At 35.0% G+C, this 20,162-nt stretch overlaps 1 protein-coding gene across 1 annotated transcript in view; it reads right to left on the bottom strand.

Moving 5' to 3' along the window:
• Positions 1-1,674: 1,674 nt before the first annotated feature.
• The window catches only part of ssbp2a (single stranded DNA binding protein 2a), a 40,391-nt gene continuing 21,903 nt past the window's right edge, over positions 1,675-20,162 (bottom strand). Inside the window, exons 5-17 of the mRNA XM_073839413.1 lie at positions 10,464-10,541; positions 7,360-7,419; positions 7,206-7,266; positions 5,266-5,333; positions 5,100-5,167; positions 3,583-3,628; positions 3,465-3,500; positions 3,306-3,360; positions 3,038-3,112; positions 2,894-2,962; positions 2,773-2,801; positions 2,564-2,662; positions 1,675-2,475 (exon numbers count right to left, since the gene is read on the bottom strand). Of these exons, the coding sequence (XP_073695514.1) occupies positions 2,446-2,475; positions 2,564-2,662; positions 2,773-2,801; positions 2,894-2,962; positions 3,038-3,112; positions 3,306-3,360; positions 3,465-3,500; positions 3,583-3,628; positions 5,100-5,167; positions 5,266-5,333; positions 7,206-7,266; positions 7,360-7,419; positions 10,464-10,541 (774 nt within the window). The 3' untranslated portion in view covers positions 1,675-2,445. The remainder of the gene's footprint in view (positions 2,476-2,563; positions 2,663-2,772; positions 2,802-2,893; positions 2,963-3,037; positions 3,113-3,305; positions 3,361-3,464; positions 3,501-3,582; positions 3,629-5,099; positions 5,168-5,265; positions 5,334-7,205; positions 7,267-7,359; positions 7,420-10,463; positions 10,542-20,162) is intronic.

Here is a 20,162-nt window from a genome sequence, read left to right on the forward strand (position 1 = left end):
GTTAATTATGGGTTTACCTTTAGGCACACTACCAGTCAAAAGTTTTTGAACAGTAGGATTTTAATGTTTTTTAAAGAGGTGTCTTCTGCTCACCAAGCCTGCATTTATTTGATCTGCAAAGTACAGTAAAATTGTGTATATTTTTGTTATTTATAATAATTTTAAAATGTAATTTATTCCTGATTTCAAATCTGAATTTTTAGCATCATTACTCCAGTCACATGATCCTTCAGAAATCATTCTAATATTCTGATTTGCTGCTCAAAAAGATTTAGATGTTGAAAACAGCTGAGTAGAATTGTTTTTCGGGTATCTTTGATGAATGGAATTTATCTAAAATAAAATCTTTCGTTACATTAGAAATGTCTTTATCATCACTTTTGATCAATTCCAAAAAATTATGCTGACTTTGAACTGTATTGCAACAAAAGCTTTTTATAACAGATAAATGCTGATCTTTGGATCTTTCTATTCATCAAATAATCCTTTAAAATGTACTCAATTGTTTTAATATTGATAATAATAACAAAGAAATGTTTCTTGAGCAGCAAATCAGCATATTAGAATGATTTCTGAGTGATCACGTGACACTGAAAACACTTTGATCACAGGAATAAACTATATTTTTTTCTGGGAATAAAACTATAGTTATTTTAAATAAATATTAATGCTTTTTCTGTATTTTGCATCAAATAAATGCAAGATTGGTGAGCAGTAGAAAAATCTTTAAAAAACATAAAAAATCTTAAGAGTTCAAAAACTTTTAACTGGTAGTGTAGATGTTACAGTTTACACAGTACATTACAGTTAAAAAATGATGTCAGAAAATTAAAACTTTTTATTTAGCAAACATGCATTGAATTGACAGTAAAGACATTTATAATGTTCTATATTATTTATATTTAAAAGAAAATCTTTAATACACATTAAAGAATTCGGAAGAATAGCTATTTTAAATTATAATAATTTACAACATTACTGTTTTTGATCAAATAAATGCAGCCTTGGTGAGCATCAGACTTCTTTTTAACAATTCAAACAAACAATGTATATGATGTGAATATAGGATTAAAATATTTTAAAATGCCAACATATTTTGTGCTTCAAACGCTGATATATGAGTTTGTCTCAATCAAGCTATTTAAAGAGTCAGTTCACCCAAAAATTAAAATTCTGTCATAAATTACTCACTATCATGTCGTTCCAAACCTGTAAGAAAGAAATTGCTGAATAAAGTCGTTATTTCGTTTTCTTTGCGCACAAGGCATCATGAAATTACGGTTGAACCACTGATGTCCCATGGACTATATTAACAATGTACTTACTATCCTTCTGGGCCTTGAACATTGTGTTGCTGTCTATGCAGGGCCAGAAAGCTCTCGGATTTCATCAAAACTATCTTAATTTGTGTTCCGAAGATGAACGAAGGTCTTACGGGTTTGAAACGACACGAAGGTGAGTAATGACAGAATTTTCATTTTTTGGTGAACTATCCCTTCAGTTAGAGACCCGCTTGAATTTCGTAGGCAGCAAAAAATATTAGTTGGCCATCTATCCAGAAAGAATGTACTGCTTTAGTAGCTTAACCAGCAAGATCAACACCAGCATAAACCAGCAGCATGGACTAACTGATGGTGGCTTGTGCAGTTTTTGTGTACAAAAACACATACTACATATGGTGAAAATGATTTTTATATCAGCATATCCAAATTCTTCACAGACAGCTGTATTTACAAGAACAAATCCAACATGACAAATTTTGAGGTCAGTCCTAAAAAGTTCAGGTCAGTCCATTACATTTAGGGATATACTGTACATTTGTTTTATTCCGGAACGCAACTGAAATTAAGCCAACCTTTGGTTTGCCTGAACAATGTGTTTGATAAAGTAGTAGATTCCAGTGGCCAAAACCAAGTCCCTGTTTAAACCTAATTTGAAAATAACGCATTGAACAAAGGCCTTGAAATATCAAGTTTAATTAACTCAAAAGCAAAAAAAAAAAATAATAATAATACTTCTGCTGTTCAATCATAACAGTGTGTGATTGGGTAAATTATGCTGCATCTTAAAGTGGAGTTTATCATTGTGGGACTGCTGTATAGGATACTGAGGGCTTCTTGGTATCAGCTATGAACAAACAAAAATTACATAAAAAAAAGGTATATAGAAAAATAAAAAAAATGGATTAAGCCCTGTGTGAATCCAAACAGGAGACAGGACACATTAACCGTGGAATGACAAAAAAGGCTGAAAAAGCTTCTTCTAGGTGTCTTCTGCTTCAGTTCATGGCTTGCTTAGGTTTATTTAGATTTGGTGTAGGATGACGTCACTGTAATTCACAATAGTTCACCAAAGACAAAATGAGTAGAAAACCAAAGAGCCGGTTGGGAGAAGATTCAGTTTTTCTGCTGAACACGGTGAAAACGTAACTCCTGTGCTGTCCTCTCAAACGCTCATTGTCATGTTTGGAGAATACTGCAAGACAGGAAGGTAGTTTGAATAACAGCTGCTGCTGTATTTAACACAAATGATCCCAGAAAACAAAGGCTGTCTGCATACATACGCTTTCACTTTGAAATGGGTTGAGGAAGTTGCCACCCATTTCTCCATCATCTCTTGGTGTGCCAGGCTGATTATTCATGCTGAGGTTTCCTGGTGAGCTCTGATGAGTGTTAAAATTGAACATGAGGACTAAAAACCCACAAATGAATTTCAGAGAAATGGTCGTTGCTGTTTAAATGTCTGTCAAAACAGTACGGAAATGTCCCATACCTTTGGGAGGCTTTCAATGTCACCAGATCCTGTTGAATAGAGGAAAAAGGGAAAGATTCAATGAAAACTAGTAAAGGCGAGAATGTTTGGCATTGTGTTATGTCAGTTAAATCTGTTTTACCTAATGAACCATTCAGATGATGAGGCTCCATGCCTGCCATGCTGCTTATTGGACCATCAGAACCTGAAACTAATGGAAACTGAAAGGAAAAATCGCTTAAACCAAATATGCTTTATATGTTTTTATTTTAAAAACTAATGAGACTTACATTTGGTCTGTTTCCATTTGGAGGGACTGAGCTGATTATGCTGTACATGTTGTCACTTGAGTTGTTTGACTCTAAAATCAATATTGTACATCATACATTAGTTATCCATTTTAGCTAAAGACAAAATAATTGACTTAGTATGGGTAAAGAATGCATTGCTGCGCTTTTCAGAGGAGCTTTGTTTCCCTATGATGCTTTAAAATGTCTACAGGCTGTCAGTGGATTTGTGTTTTGTATTGTGCTGATTGATCCAGGGTTTGTTACCTGCGGGACTGGGCATGATGGGTGTGCCCGGAGGGCCGCCTCCTGCTGGGGGACCCTGCAAACACACTGATTCTGCTTATTCAAATGACCAGAGTGTGTTAGCCAAAGTTACCTCAAACAAGACAACAAAGACAGCTTAGAAAACACTACATTACCTACCGAATAACTGCCTGGAGATGCAGATGAATAAGGAATCTGCAGGGAGAGCGTACTAGTATTTATATTGTTTAGGATCCAAGGATTTTGATCAGTTACAACACATAAGTTGAGAACTAACCGAATTATTTGGAGGGTTTGGCCATGGTCTTCCTCCTGCAGGACCCCTTTACACAACAGTATACATATGTATAGTGTTACACAATTTATACAGTAGTACAATAGAGATTCTGAGTTAAAGAAATAGTCCACCCAAAAATGAAACCATGTCCACAGAACAAAGAACATCATACAGGTTTGGAACAAAATGAGGTAAGTTAAAAGAATTCAAATTCTTTGTTGGATTTAAAGAGATAGTTCACACAAAAATGAAAATTCTGTCAATAATTACTCACCCTCATGTCGTTCCAAACCCGTAAGACCTTCATTCATCTTCGGAACACAAATTAAGATATTTTTTGACGAAATCTGAGAGCTTTCTGACCCTGCATAGTCCATGTAACATCAGTGGTTCAACCTTAATTTTATGTAACTACAAGTATACTTTTTGTACGCAAAGAAAACAAAAATAACTTTATTCATCAGTTTCTTCATTCAATGTCTTCAATGTGCGTTCTCGAGAGTACCACGACGCATGCATGGAATAGAAGAAATTGTTGAATAAAGTTGTTATTTTTGTTTTCTTTGCTCAGAAAAAAATAACATTACAGTTGAAGCACTGATGTCACATGGACTATTTTATCAATGTCCTTTACTATCTTTCTAGGAATGTGTCAGTTACGTTGTTGTCTATGCAGTAGGGCTGGGCGATTAATCGAAAAGTAATCGAAATCGACATTCAGAACCTATAATCGATCAAATTTTTCCAGGTCAATTATTTCAATTACTTTCCCTTTAAAAACACTGCCGCGTGTGGAGTCATGTGACCCCGTTACGTTACATTATTCCTCCGACATGTCGATGGAGAGCTTAAGCAGTATTTATACAGTAAAAAGTATTTACAGGATATACAAGAGTAATTTTATTTAGAAGAGATACTGCTTATTTTCTACTTTTAATATTTATTATTATTTTATAAATAATTTATTTTGTTTCCAAAAGTGCAAGTTATTTATTTTCACTAATTTAAGAAAAATGTGACTTTTCGTTTTAAGCAATGTGTGCTTTAATTTCAGTTGTTCAAGACTGATGTTTAATAAATAATCATAGATAGTAGATAGTGTGTGCACCCTTCATTCAAAAATCTCTCACTTGTAATATGTGCACATATTTACTGTACAAAACTTGTCAGTGAACTATGAGGGCAAAAAAAAAAATTTATTTAAATATAATTAAATATAATTTTATTAATGAATAAAATAATCGTTCATTAATCGTAATTGGGTTAAAATGTTCAATTAATCGAGATTTTGATTTTAGGCCAAATCGCCCAGCCCTACTATGCAGGGTCAGAAAGCTCTTGGATTTCATCAAAAATATCCTAATTTGTGTTCCGAAGATGAATGAAGGTCTTATGGGTTTGGAATGACATGAGGGTGAGTAATTAATGACAGAATTTAAATTTTTGGGTGAACGATCGTTTAATAATTTCTGGAGTATTTATGAAATAATGATGGATTGTTATGTGAATACAATTACATGTTAATCCCAGGCATCCCAGGTCCCACTAAGGCATTTAGGGGAGGTCTCATCCCACCACCATAGTTCTGAAACACAAATTATACCCAATAACACATTACAATAAAGTTAATGAACAGGTTAACATGCTTATACAAATTTGCCTAATTATCCATGGATAATTCACCTGTGGTCCAATAGGAACCATTCCTCGAGGGGTCATCCGCTGCATGGGTCCACTCATGTTGAGATGGCCTTATAAATGGAAAAAGGAAGCAAAGAGGTTTCATATTTCATAGTTTGATGTATTATTATGGCTGTTTAAAGGATCTACAGACTTTTTCATTTTCAAAAACTGAAAGGATATCAGTCAGAAACTTAAAAAAAAGTATTTCATAAACAAATTGGGGCAGGTGGTGAGGTGTAGAGTAACTACACACGACGCGACAAGATTCCAGCGACAATTAATTTGGCTCTCCTCACCAGACGCGACGTGACAGAATCGCTCAAATATCACATCTATTCAAACGAAATTGACATGTTTATAGTCTAATTCATAAATATTAGGCTAAACCTTTATAACATTATTAAAACTACATACTGAGTAGGGTGACCATTCGTCCTCTTTCCCCCGGACATGTCCTCTTTTTGGACTTAAAAAATGCGTCCGGCCGGGATTCCTAAATCACCCAAAATGTCCGGGGTTCGGCTTTTGCTTTCTACAGTCGCCATTCACTGTCTCTGTTTTTGTATTAAAGCCTTGCGCGGGACGGTTGTCTCCCGCAAACATTCTAATATTGAATATAATTTTCGCGCATCATGGAGTCGCTATCAATATGCAGAGAATTTAAATCGCTTTGGATGCAGTTCGTGTTGGATGTAGGGTTGCCAAATCCGCATTTTTTCCACGGAATTGGGCTGATTTTAAACTGTTGCGGCGGGTTGATTTTTTGAAAGTTTGAAATATTGCATACATTCCATTTGACTGAAATGCTTGTATTGAAACATTTTGCATTCTGTGATAAATCTGTGGTAGATATTAGTTTTGTGAAGGATGGCCACTGTGGTACACTCTTAACAATAAAGATGCTTTAAAAGGTTCTTCATAGCGATGCCATGAAGAACCATTTTTGGTTCCACAAAGAACCATTCAGTCAAAGGTTCTTTAAAGAACCATCTCTTTCTTACCTTTTTATAATCTGAAGAACCTTCTTTCGCCAATAAAATTCACAAATAAATTTATGGAACCATTTTAACAAAAAAGGTTCTTCTATGGCATTGTGAAGCACCTTTATTTTTAAGAGTGTAGGAAGCTTTTTAGCTGTGTTTATGATCAATCTCTATAACAGTGACTGTAAAATATGTAGTTTTGGTATGGAAATGACATATTTTGATACCAAAACTAGGACCCCAACCCCCCACCCCTCGTCCTACGTCCTCTTTTTTGAAAACTAAAATATGGTAACCCTAATACCATCTTTGTCACTGAAAACATTTGTTGGTTTGTAGTATAAAGTTGGCTTAAAGCTTTATTGTGCTCAAAATTTATACAATAAGCTACACCATGAATCAATTTTCCAACCCGTGTTTTTGGCTTGTCATGAATCACTACCGTACACTTATAACAATATATTCGGACTATTTTAGACTGGTTTGGGTAGGTACCGCTGCGGAGTAGCCTGGTACCTGCGTGATTCGTCATAGACATAAACAGAGAAGTAGCCCCAGCTACAATGTTCTTCCGCAAGACGCAAGCAGTTCAGTGTAATAGCCGCTAGAGCGCTAAAAGTTACGGCCTGCAGCCGTAGATGATCTGAGGGAAATGATCTATTGTTGCTTTCAGTACGGCTGTAAATGTAAAGCAATAGGATATTCAAATTCACATTAGACACTTTCAACATTGAATAAAGCACATAATCAGTACCTGAGATTATAATTGTCATAGTTTGTATGTTATTCCAGCCGCAACGTCGCAGAAATAGAAACTGTTTGTAAAATTTAAATTTCGAGAATTTAAATTTGAGTCTTAGATAAACATGGGAAAGATACATTTTATCGCATCGTGTGTAGTTAGAACACGGTGTAACAAGTATTGTCATTTTTACATACTTGTTAGTTTTTAAATACCTGGCTGTCTTATAGGATCCATCCCGCTGGGTATGAGGGGCTGGTTCCCAGGCCCCATTGTCTGTTCAAAACAAACCAAATTGAAGAATCAGTCATTATCCTCCACTGAATTAAAACTTTAGATCCTGAAAGTGGAATATATGAGTGAAAATACCTGATTGGGTATTCTGATAGAACCTCTGGGCCCACCTGGGTATCGAGGAGACATAAACTGCTGCAGTGACATAAGCACAGAGATCAATTAATTCAGTCTACATCACAAACCAGAGAAACTGAGTGGTACCATAAATCACACCACCAGATGGCAACACCGCATTTGTATTTTAAATCTGTACTTCGGATGTTTCACTTTAATGCTTTTGTCAAATGAAATGGGTTAAACTTTATTGGCAACACATGTGGCTTTAATTCATTCCTCATTGTAAAAACAGGAAAAGCATGTTTACAGTAATGCAATTTCTAAAAGTCTATTGAGTGACTGTACAGAACCTTCCTTAAAGTCAACATGAAATCAAAATGACACTATTTGCTTTTTAAATGCAAATTCTTGGTCTTATTTGAATGCAGGGCAGTAACCACCATAGACAAAAAAATACAAATGGCTAAATTGTCCACCCCAGTGCTTAAAGCTCTTGCACTGCTCTACTGCACTCCTTTATGTAGTGCTCTGTTTTTTGTTAGGATGACAAAAGGATTTAAAATGTACATTTTTAGGTGTTGTAACAGCGCTCATCAATGTCAAAATGACTGAGATGGCCAATCAAATCAAAGTAAGCAGAGTTTACTGTTCACAGCAGCAGAGTGTGAATTATTGCGTAAAGTGTCAGTTGTAACACTGATAGAGAGTGAGGTACAATGGAAGTATCAAAACATTTCATATTTGACAACTGCTTTATGATAGAAATGTTAAACAGCTGACAGCAATATCCAGCGATGCAAATTATTTGACTTGTCTCTCAAATATGTTTTTACATCATTCATGCCATTTCTAACTAAATGTGATGAGACAAGAAGTCATGTTTTCGACATATTACGCATACAAATAAGAGAGAGCGTATGGACATGCAAAATGATTTCTTCACTACTAGAATTAGATGTAGCATTTCCGTGACCGTTCTATTTTTATTCTAGAAAATATGCAAGATATACACTAGCAGTCAAAAGTTTTTTAAACAGTAAGATTTTTAATGTTTTTTAAAGTCACCAAGCCAGCACTTATTTGATCCAAAGTACAGCAAAACCAGTAAAAGTTTTTAATATTTTTTACTATTTTTGTCCATTCAAATATATTTTAAAACGTAATTTATTTCTGTGATCAAAGCTAAAATTTCAGCATCATTTCTCCAGTCTTCAGTGTCACATGATCCTTCAGAAATCATTCAAATATGCTGATTTGCTGTTCAAGAAACATGTTTGTATTATTATTTTTAATATTTAAAACAGCTGAGTAATTTTTTTCTGGATTCTTTGATGAATAGAAAGATCCAAATTGCTTAAAAATGTTCTAAAGTGATGATAAAGACATTTATAATGTTGCAAAAGATTTGTATTTCAGATAAACGCGGTTCTTTTGAACTTTCTATTCAATTCATTTAATAATAATAAATGTTTTTGAGCAGCAAATTAGATTTCTGACTGGAGTAATGATGCTAAAAATTCAGCTTTGAAATCACAGGAATAAATGACATTTTAAAACATATTCAAACAGAAAACAGTTATTTTAAATAGTGAAAATATTTCAAAATTTTACTGCTTTTGCTGTACTTTGGAGCAGAAGAGACTTCTTTAAAAAAAACAGAAAAAAACCTACTGTTCAAAAATTCAATATCCTATTTTACTCATAAATACAGCACACAATGGATGTTAAAATGGGTTGCAAACAGCAACACATTGACTTCAATACAAAGGAAAGTGCTGTATTTATATAACAGATGTATGGTGAACCGTGCTACATTTGTGAAGTTCAAAGCAGATATCTCAGAGGGTTGGTTAAAATAACACCAGATCAGACTGTGCGAGTTAGAAACGACTACTGAAGAAAGGATTGTTAGATCTGATGGATGGATTCTCTGGGAATCTGAGCCTAAGATTGTCAATACACATCATGCAGGACAGCAGCTCTCAGATGCTGACAGTTAATCGATGTATGTTCTGGTGCATTATCACTGACAGACACACAGCCCAGTATTTATGCACTCAAAATCCTCCTTTAAATATAACACATTCCACAATCCAATTAAAAAATGAAAGTATGGAAATCCTTGCATAATCTTCTGTCATGGACATCCACATATAGTTTTCTTGGCCTGAATAAATATTTAATTGCCCATTCAGTCATAATCTGTCCTGACTCAGCACTGTCTCGCCCGGTTCAACTGTCAATCTCAGAAGAAGAATAGAAATTCTCTATTCAAACTAGTTTTTCAATGGCAGTCTTTTGTTGTTTCAAAACAGTGAAAAAAGCACTGTCATTCAATGACATTTATGAATAAGGTATTTCAATGAAATTAAGTTGAAGGATTAGTTCACTTCCAGAATAAAAATTTCCTGATAGCTTACTCACGCCCATGTCATCCAAGATGTTCATGTCTTTCTTTCTTCAGTCGAAAGAAATGAAGGTTTTTGAGGAAAACATTATAGGATGTTTCTCCATATAGTGGACTTCAATGGGAGCCAACAGGGTGAAGATCCAAATTGCCGTTTTATTGCAGCTTCAAAGGGCTCTACATGATCCCAGATGAGGAATAAGGGTCTTAATCGTGTTGGAAAGGTCACACGCAGTTAGTTCTTTGTCTGGATATTTTGGTTCAAAAACGTAGGGTAGGGCGAAAATCTCCAACTTCAAAATCATCCAACATCGTTTGCTTTGTAAACACTGGGTTGGTACCTCCACCTCCAACATGGTTAAAAAGTGTTTACATTTTTTTTTTTTTTAATGATGGATGGTTTTGCTAGATAAGACCCTTATTCCTCGGCTGGAATCGTGTAGAGCCCTTTGAAGCTGCATTGAAACTGCAATTTGGACCTTCAACTCACTGATCCCCATTTATCCCATCTTGGATGACATTGGGGTGAGTAAATTATCAGGACATTTTTATTCGGGAAGTGAACTAATCCTTTAAAACCAATGCAATAGTAATATAAAATCAGTATTAATAACTATGTTGGTCAGGAAAGGACACTAATTTGTTTATCAAATTAGATTAGCGAGCAGTGTAAACAAAGCCTAGTGTTTCAATGCAGTTTGTGTGTGTGTACCTGAAAAAATCCCGGGGGCAAAGGCATTCCGTCTCCAGGAGGACTTCCAATCACTGGACTCTGTGTCGCTGCTGCACTCTACAGGGCACACACACACAAAACAGATGAAATATCCTCATATAACCTTTAAGAAAATCAACACAAAGGACACAGGAAGATTGTAAAAGAAGAGTCGGATGTTACATATCACATGTTAAATATCACTTTAATGAAAACATATTCATGTTATAAATAACTAGAAAATCAATGGGCATTTTGAAGACCGGAGTAATAAACAAGCAGCAAAAATAACTTTGAACAACAGCACTATATAATAATTTCTGCTCTTTTTTATGGCCAGACAAATTTCTGTACACTACAGTCACGTCAAAAACTCATTGTACTATAAGCACAGTTCACACTGTGAACATATATTAAGCATAACAAGCATAAACTATTTCGAAAAGATGTATATATATACTATACAGTTGAAGTCAAACGTTTACATACACCTTGCAGAAACTGCAAACTGTTCATTATTTTACCAAAATAAAAGGGAGCATACAAAACGATGACCTGATTAAGATATTTCACATAAAAGTCATTTACATATAGTCCACAAGAGAACATAATAGTTGAAATTATAAAAATAACCCCATTCAAAAGTTTACATACACTTGATTCTTAATACTGTGTTGAACCACAGCTGTGTTTTTTTGTTTCAGTTGTTTGAGTCCCTTGTTTAACTGCCCTGTCCTGAACAGTTAAACTGCCTGCTGTTCTTCAGAAAAAAAACGTCAGGTCCCACAAATTCTGTGGTTTTTCAGCATTTTTGTGTATTTGAACCCTTTCCAACAATGACACTGAGGATAACTCAGGGACTCATATGCAACTAGTACAGAAGGTTCAAACTCTTATTAATGCTTCAGAAGGAAATACAATGCATTTTTTAAAAAGCCAGGGGGTGAAAACTTAGATAGAGATAAGATAAGGGTAAATTGAACTTATTTTGTCTTTGGGGAAACATGTAAATATCTTCTGTAGCTTATGAAGAGCAGTACTAAATGAAAAAAAAAAAAGATATTTAGACAAAATATGAAAATTTACACATCTTCATTCTGTTCAAAAGTTTTTACCCCCCTGCTTTTAATGCATCGCGTTTCCTTCTGAAGCATCAGTGAGTGTTTGAACCTTCTATAATAGTTGCATACGAGTCCCTCAGTTGTCCTCAGTGTGAAAAGATGGATCTCAAAATTATACAGTCATTATTGGAAAGGGTTCAAATACACAAAAATGCTGAAAAACCAAAGAATTTGTGGGACCTGAAAGATTTTTCCAAAGAACAGTGATTAAGTATGTAAACGTCTTTTATGTGAAATATCTTATTCAGGTCAGTAGTACTAAATAAAAAATAGCATGCATTTTTATGATCCCTCTTATTTTGTTAAAATAATTAACATTTTTCAGATTCTGCAATGTGTATGTAAACTTTTGACAGTACAGGGGTGACAGTACAAAAATGGAGGTCATTAAACAGCCATCAGCAGCATATACATTTAACAGCTTTACCTCATGTCTAATATGACCTGCTCTAGTAATAACATGCACACACACAAACCCTAAACAATGAGAGGAAATATGAAACAGCGGGAAGACATAGACACTAAGAAGTTGCACCTTCTGGCAAACACATTTTGTCCACTGAATAATTAACAGCACTAGTGTTGACGTACTACAGTTTCGCCAGTGGTTTAGGCTTTCTACTCGTTGGAAATGGAACAGAAGCAAATGCTTTTCCCTGTTTGCCCCTTACATACACTCACGGCAGTTACCTGACCATACTAGACCATTAACCCCAGTGGTTAATAATGCCCTCAAATCCTGTCTGTACTCTACAGTACCTATTAGTAATAAGGGTGAAAATAGCTAAAAATATTTCTGGGTAATAATGTATTTCATCCCAAACACCAAAAGAAGAAAAACACTGCACCAAGTTGATCCAAATATGAGTCTCATTTCTCTTACTCAGAAGTCTGGACACGACAAGTTGCAATTGTTTAAAAATGTATACCTACAAGCGCAATAAACATTATTTATCCTCAATGTACATTTTTGACTGTTTCTTTTCTTACTTTGTAAAGAAACAGCTGTACTATATAAGTGAACAATATGTTCCAGATTCCTAAGGTTTAAGCCTGCAGCAGCTCTCTCTGTCTCTAAGTTCATACATTTCCATATTTATTAGATTTGCTCCTTCTGTCTGCAATAAGGAGGCAGCGTGTGTGTGTGTGTGTGTGTGTGTGTGTGTGTGTGTGTGTGTAGGAAAGAGATTCCTCCAGTGGCTGGCTGGGTAGAGAGACTCATTTCTCTACTCATTAGAGAAACGTGGGTAGAATGGCAAGTCTCCTCGTCTAGACTTTCTCATCAGCTGCATCAGGACAACATCCCTTTTCCTCACACTCTGTGAGAAATAAATCTACTCAGATCAAATGAGAGAAACAGAAAACATTAGATCCAGTTTGTAAGAACTCTTGAATAGAGGATGAATAAAGGAAAACTGGAACTCACTTCATGTAACCAAGAAAACAATGCAAAGTTAACTTCAAAATTCACACACTAAAATTCCTCCAAACGCAAGCAACTTTTATAATAATGAAGGAAATTATATTTAGTCAAATAACAAGTCCTGTTTATTTCTCTGACTGACCTCTTTTTCTCTCATTCTCACATCTGTTCTTTTAAGCATGTGACTTGTTACATAATCTCCACTGAGAGATGACAGAGATACATTATAGTGACAGTTGAACCTGAGCCTTGTGTATAGAATGGTAAGATTAGACTTTAAAGCCTGCCGAGAACACAGACAGACCAATATAACAACAGGAAATGTACCAGTGATACAGACAGGAAGGAAGTCTCTAGCTGCCCTCCTCTATTAATCTCTCCCTCGCTCCCCACATCTATTCATCCCCTGTCATGCCATTGGACACTTCCTGTGCAAACCAAACAGAAATGCTGAAAAGTTTTACTCCCAAATAAAACAAAAACAACTGGAGATGGACGTATAGGGTAGAAAGTAAATGTCATTTCTATCATATATGGTGCGAAATAGAATATGGAATTACTGTTTGTAGGGGTGTGACGAGACACTTATCTCACGAGACGAGACGAGACACGAGATTCGGCTCACGAGAACGAGACGAGACGAGATTTTTTAACTTTTTTAAAGAAATCCACAATGATGAAATATATAGGGGAAAGTAGTATTTTATTCAACAACAAAAAAAACACAAAATGCAAAAAAATGTACGTGCATTTTGATATGAACTTGCACTTTATGAAAATAAACTTCTATTTTAATCAATTATATGCAGTAATAAACATGTAAACTAATGCTGCATGATTCTGGGTAAACTGAAAAACTAATGTGAATTATTATACCAAAATAAGAGGGATCATACAAAATGCATGTTGTTTTTTATTTAGTTCAGACCTGAATAAGATATTTCACGTAAAATAAAATATTTCACATAAGATTTTATCATTCAAATGCTCACTGATGCTGAAGAAGGAAAAACTGCATTAAAAATGCATTCCTTCTGGAGCATCAATGAGTGTTTGAACCTTCTGTAATAGTTGCATATGAGTCCCTCAATTGTCCTCAATGTGAAAAGATGGATCTCAAAATAATACAGTCATTGTTGGAAAGGGTTCAAATACACAAAAATGCTGAAAAACCAAAGAATTTGTGGGACCTGAAGAACTTTTCTGGAGAACAGTTGGCAGTTTAACTGTTAACAACTGTAACTAAACAAAGCAAAAAACAAAACACAGCTGTGGATCATTCAGGTAAAAAACACATTTTTAATTCAAATATTATTTTCTCTTTTGTGGACTACATGAAAACACCTATTAAAAATAACATGCATTTTGTATGATCCCTCTTATTTTGGTAAAATAATTAACATTTTGCAGATTCTGCAAGGCGTATGTAAACTTTTGACGTCAGCTGTATGTCAACATCACTGAATCTTTCACTCAACTGATTCTTTCAGCAACATTTTTTCAGCCTCTGAATTGGAATACAACTTGTGTTTATAAGTCACTAGCTATGTTTCCATTACCCAGTTTTTTATGTGCATTTGAAGTATCACATCAGAAAGAAGTGATGGAAACACCAAAATCCATCACTTAAATCGCAAGAAAGTTTATACACTCGTTTGAGGTGTTTTTTGATTTGTGCGAAAAATGATTCATGCGAATAATAGGAGATATAAGTGCATTTACCGAATACATTCCTCCATGCGCATTCAAAAAGTCACGTGACTTTGCGCTATGGGGCGCAAGAACTGTCTAACACAACTGCCTCCCAGAACTGTCTAACACAACTGCGTTCCCAAACAGCAGGCATCCACCTCTGTAAGCAATGGCCGCATTTATTGTGTTTTGTCTGCTTGCTCTGAGGCACAAGTATTTATTATATATGAAAATTATTATATTCAATGGCTTCTTCTAACTTCTCCTTCTTAGTGATATTAAAGGGGTACTTCACTTTCAGAACAAAAATGTACAGATAATGTACTCACCCCCGTTGTCATCCAAGATTTTCATGTCTTTCTTTCTTCAGTCGTAAAGAAATTATGTTTTTTGAGGAAAACATTTTAGGATTTCTCTCCATATAAAGGACTTCTATGGTGCCCCGAGTTTGAACTTCCAAAATGCAGCATCAAAGGGCTCTACATGATCCCAGTCGAGGAAGAAGGGTCTTATCTAGCGAATCGGTTATTTTCTAAAAAAACATTTACAATTTGTATACTTTTTAATCTCTACACAGAGTACACACAGAGCTAGACAAGATGAGCATTTGAGGTTAAAAAGTATATAAATTGTAATTTTAAAAAAATAACCGATTGTGTTGATAAATAAGACCCTTTGAAGCTGAATTTAAACTGCATTTTGGAAGTTCAAACTCGGGGGCACCATAGAAGTCCATTATATGGAGAGAAATCTTGAAATGTTTTTTCTCATAATTTCCTTATGACTGAAGAAAGAAAGACATGAACATCTTGGATGACCCCTGGTGAGTACATTATCTGTAAATTTTTGTTCTGAAAGTGAACTACTTCTTTAAGTCTCAGTTTATCAGGAAGGGACGATTTTGTTATCTTTGACTCGTTGGATGGAAATGGTGCTTATTTGCACATTTTTATGTGATATGTTAAGTTGTGTGTGTGATATTCCAATTTTGCGCATAAGTTAATTCACAACTCAGCTATTGAATCTTTTACTCAGCTGATTCTTTCAGCAATTCTTATTCATTTAGGAATGCTACTCATAGAGCCTCAACAGTTGATTTTGCAATGGCTTTGGACCTTTTTTATGAGTGGACCAAAACAAAGCAACTGGCAGCCTTGATTATGTCTGCACATGGCCTCAAAATCACAACAGTACCCTCATTCACACTGAATGTGTATTTGCATCCCACTGTCACTTTTCTGTTGTTTTCAGTTAAATGAAGTTTAACTTTTTAAAAAACGATTTTTTTAACCTGCTCTGTGTTAAAGCACAACATCAGATTCAGAGCGACAACTTAGAACACTGGTTGTGTGCTAAGGATGGAGCCAGAAGCCTCCTGGGTAATGATGCAGTCCTATAACAACCAGACAACCTTTCCCACAATATCTGCAGTCTAATCTAATGCAGTGATGAGGTCATCCTCACCACATCTCCTCTCCTGCTGTCTCTCTCGGCTGGAAACATTCTCTGCTTTACAGATGGCAGGCTTTAACCAACCAGCGTGTGTTTGCTTCGCTGTGTGTTAGAGGGGGTTACTTCAGGACAACAGTGTTTTTGGTTAACCCACAACGAACACCCATCCCAGCTGCTAACTCACTCCACCCTGAATCCACCTCTCGGCCTTTGGAACATGGCCAGCCAGACATTACAGGAACCTCTGAGAATATGTGTGTGCATATGAATTCAATTGTGTGTAAAAGTACCCTGGCTCAGAGTATGCATCAGACCATATTGAGATTTAAATACACAATAATGATATAAGGATTCTCTCCATCATGCCGATCATCTTTCACACTAGCCCAAACATCACAGGAGAACTCAGTAACAGCATATGAGATATATGGTAAACAAGAACAAAAAGTTAGTCATTAGAAATTAATATGATAATTCAGCACTATAACATCCATAGAAACTATGGGAATGTGTATTACTGCGTAATGTAATTACTTAAAAGTGTTCATAGTCACTGAATTGACACATTCTAAAGTAAAAATTGAAAATTTGGAGCATCTGAAGTTTTTCGACAAGCGATAAACAGTTAAGATACACAAAGATCAAAAAAGCACATTTAGGCTGTATTATTTAATGCAGCAGCAATAATCCAAGCTCTGAATGTGGTACACTGTGTGAAATATCTCTCTCCATTCAGGGGTGAAAATCTTCATTAACATGCTTGAATAGGCTGCATAATATTATAAGCTATTTCATGCTGCCGTGCTTCCCCTCTTTCTCTCATGTTTAATTTGCTGCTGTTTGTGTTCTACTCTGTGTGAACACAAAGAAAATGAAAGCGCAGATGAGACTAGCCCTGAGCCAGACAGGAGAACATCAATAGGGAATATGAAGGATGTTCATGTAAAGACATTGTGTTAAAGGCTTATCAGAACTTGGAACAAAATATGCTCAGGATTTGAGAATTTATTCAATGGTACTGATTAATAAAATCACTTGAAGTTAGTCTATGGTTTAGTACCATGGTTTAACCAGAAATAGCATCAGTGCGACTTTGTGCCATGAAGTGCGTGTCTATACAGTAGATATTTTCAGTTTCCAGGTTGTCAGTAAAAAAATTTTTTACAGGTGGGAGAACAAACTTAAATGCTGTTTTTATGATTCACTATTCACGCTTCAAGATTGTTTGACTAAACACAATCATTTAAATTTAATGATTATAATGAGATTGACAAACTTGGGGACACTGGATGCCAATTTTCCACAAGTTGGTATGATTCTTTAGGGTCTTCATGAAATGTCTGCAACATACTTTGGTTAAATTTCCTCAGTGGTCATGTCAGACAGTGATAATTTTACAGCAAATTTTGATTTAGTCTTAGTCATAGTCTTTTGACAGTGAGTGATTTTCTGTTTTTCTTTTGTTGCTTGATTAACATCAATGCCACAGACAATAGCAATTCAATTAGGCTGCTGTCCCTTTAAAACCGAATGCAATGTACTGATGCATGTCCAATTGTTTACAATCACTTCAGACAAAATGGACAATTCAAAATAAATTTGTGTGCATTTCTCCATTCGTGTGACGTGAAAGAGTACTCGTGTGTGCACTCAGAAAACCGAATTGAGTTATCTTTTGCATTGTCAAATTTACCCATAAATTCTGCTTTTCTCTTACTTCCAGATATTGACATTTTTGAACAATAAATGAGACATGCAGCCGGATAAACTAAAAGGCTATGTTACAGTTCAAATGTACGCATCTAACCTCCAAACCACGCAGCAGATTCTTTCTGAATTAATCTCTTCCCAAATCGTCCCTTCCTAACATTTTAATTTCGTTTTCATTCATTGATGAAAATGTCAGTAGATTTTCGTCCATAGTTTTTGTCATTCAAAACAAGTTTTAGTTTCGCTATAGTTTCGTTTTCGTTGGTGAAAAAATTACATTGATGAAAATCATGGCGGAAATTAAAACTAAATTAACACTGTTGTCAGAATTAATTAGAATTAAATTAGGCTGCTGTCCCTTTAAAACCGAATGCAATGTACTGATGCATGTCCAACTGTTTACAATCACTTAAGACGTAACCCAGTGTGTTTACGTCAAAATGGACAATTCAAAATAATTTTGTGTGCATTTCTCTGTTCATGTGACGTGAAAGAGTAGTCGTGTGTCTGCACTCATACTGCTCAGAAAATCAAAACAGCTTGATAATTGGGTAACACTTTACAATAAGGTTCATTAGTTAACATTAGTTAACCATATTAGTTAACATGAACTAATAATGAACTGGACTTATGCAGCATTTATTAATCTTTGTTAATGTTAATTTCAACATTTACTAATACATTATTAAAATTTTGTTAACATTAGTTAATGCAGTGTGAACTAACATGAACAAACAATGAACAACTGTATTTCCGTTAACTAATGTTAATAAAGATTAGTAAATACAGTAACAAATGTATTGTTCATGCTTAGTTCATGTTAGTTAATACATTAACTAATGTTTAACTAATGAACCTTATTATAAAGTGTTACCAATATTTGAGACCGTTTAGGTTTTTTGGGGATTAAAAAAAATGGATTGAATGGATTTTTAATCATTGTAGGGTGGTTGTGTCCACATGCTGCTAAGACACATTCATATGCAAACACATTATGTATTGATAAAATTGTGCGCAATCTATTCCAAAACCTTAAATCTATGACTATTTTTGATGGAATTAATAGATGAACTGTACCTCTACTGGCAGGTGACACTGAAGGAAAAGAGCATGAACTAAATAAATATATCACTGTATATCACTGACAAAAATCATACTGATCTCCAGAGTCTCAGACTTCATTCCATTTGTGTTAAACGACAGAAAGCCAACAGAGCACCAGTCATTGTCTGCTGTTTTTTTTTTTAGGAACACAATGAGAGAGAGTGGGTAAAAATAGAGTGTGTTTATGATTGCCAGGGAAATGGAATGTGCTCGTTTAGGCAGGAGAGAATAATCTGAAGAGCACTTAGAGCGCAGCAGACAATATTTCCACGCTAAAAATGGCAGTTAAACAATGGAAATCAATGCGGGGTGAGTCGCTGGATCATTCTTCAGGATTTAGTTACTTTGCATTTTGGATGTTTATCTAAAGTGAGAATATTGCAATATGTGTTATGTTTAATCATTACTGTTACTTTGCTAAAAAGCACACAAATATTAGAGACCACACACACAGAAATAATTTTCATTAAAAAATAATTACAAATAAATTACAAACGTTAAAACGTTCCTATGTCAAACACAAATTATTTTGATGAATATTGGTAACCAAACATTTGATGGCAGCCATTAACTTCCATAGTATTTTTTTTTCTTCATACTATTGAAGTCAATGGCTATCGTCAACTGTTTGGCTACCATTATATCTACTTTTGTGTTCAGCAGCTGAAAAAAAACCCATACAGGTTTGAACCAACTTGAGGCTAAGCAAATAATGACCGAATTTTAATTTTTGGGTAACCTATCCCCTTAAGTGAAGCAATGTAATTATATTTTTATATTTAATTACATGTACCTTTATAAAGGTATAAATTAATTAAGAGGAAAACGCCTCTGGAAATATGACTGATGGCTTTCTTTAATGAAACTTGCTAAACACAATGTAGCCACGACCATAGATCACTTAAAAGTATTTTACGATTTAATAGTCTTTCACATTTCATGCATGAATGAGAATCAGTGTGGCACTTCACGTGATTGAAGCATGAACTAAAAGCAGAAGCTTTTACGGTAATGAGCTGTGACTGGTCAGCAGTTAATCTTGGTTACTCTGGTCGCAAGATCTATATAATTTGAGGCGGATAAACAGGTACCTGACTTGTAGGTGGAGTCGTTGTGGTTTTAATCAAGGTATTAGAGGAACAATGATGCTATTATGCTGATTCTGACCTAATTCAAATGGGTCATTATTTCTTATAG

Source organism: Garra rufa, chromosome 5 (genome assembly GCF_049309525.1).
Source record: "Garra rufa chromosome 5, GarRuf1.0, whole genome shotgun sequence".
NCBI lineage: Eukaryota > Metazoa > Chordata > Actinopteri > Cypriniformes > Cyprinidae > Garra > Garra rufa.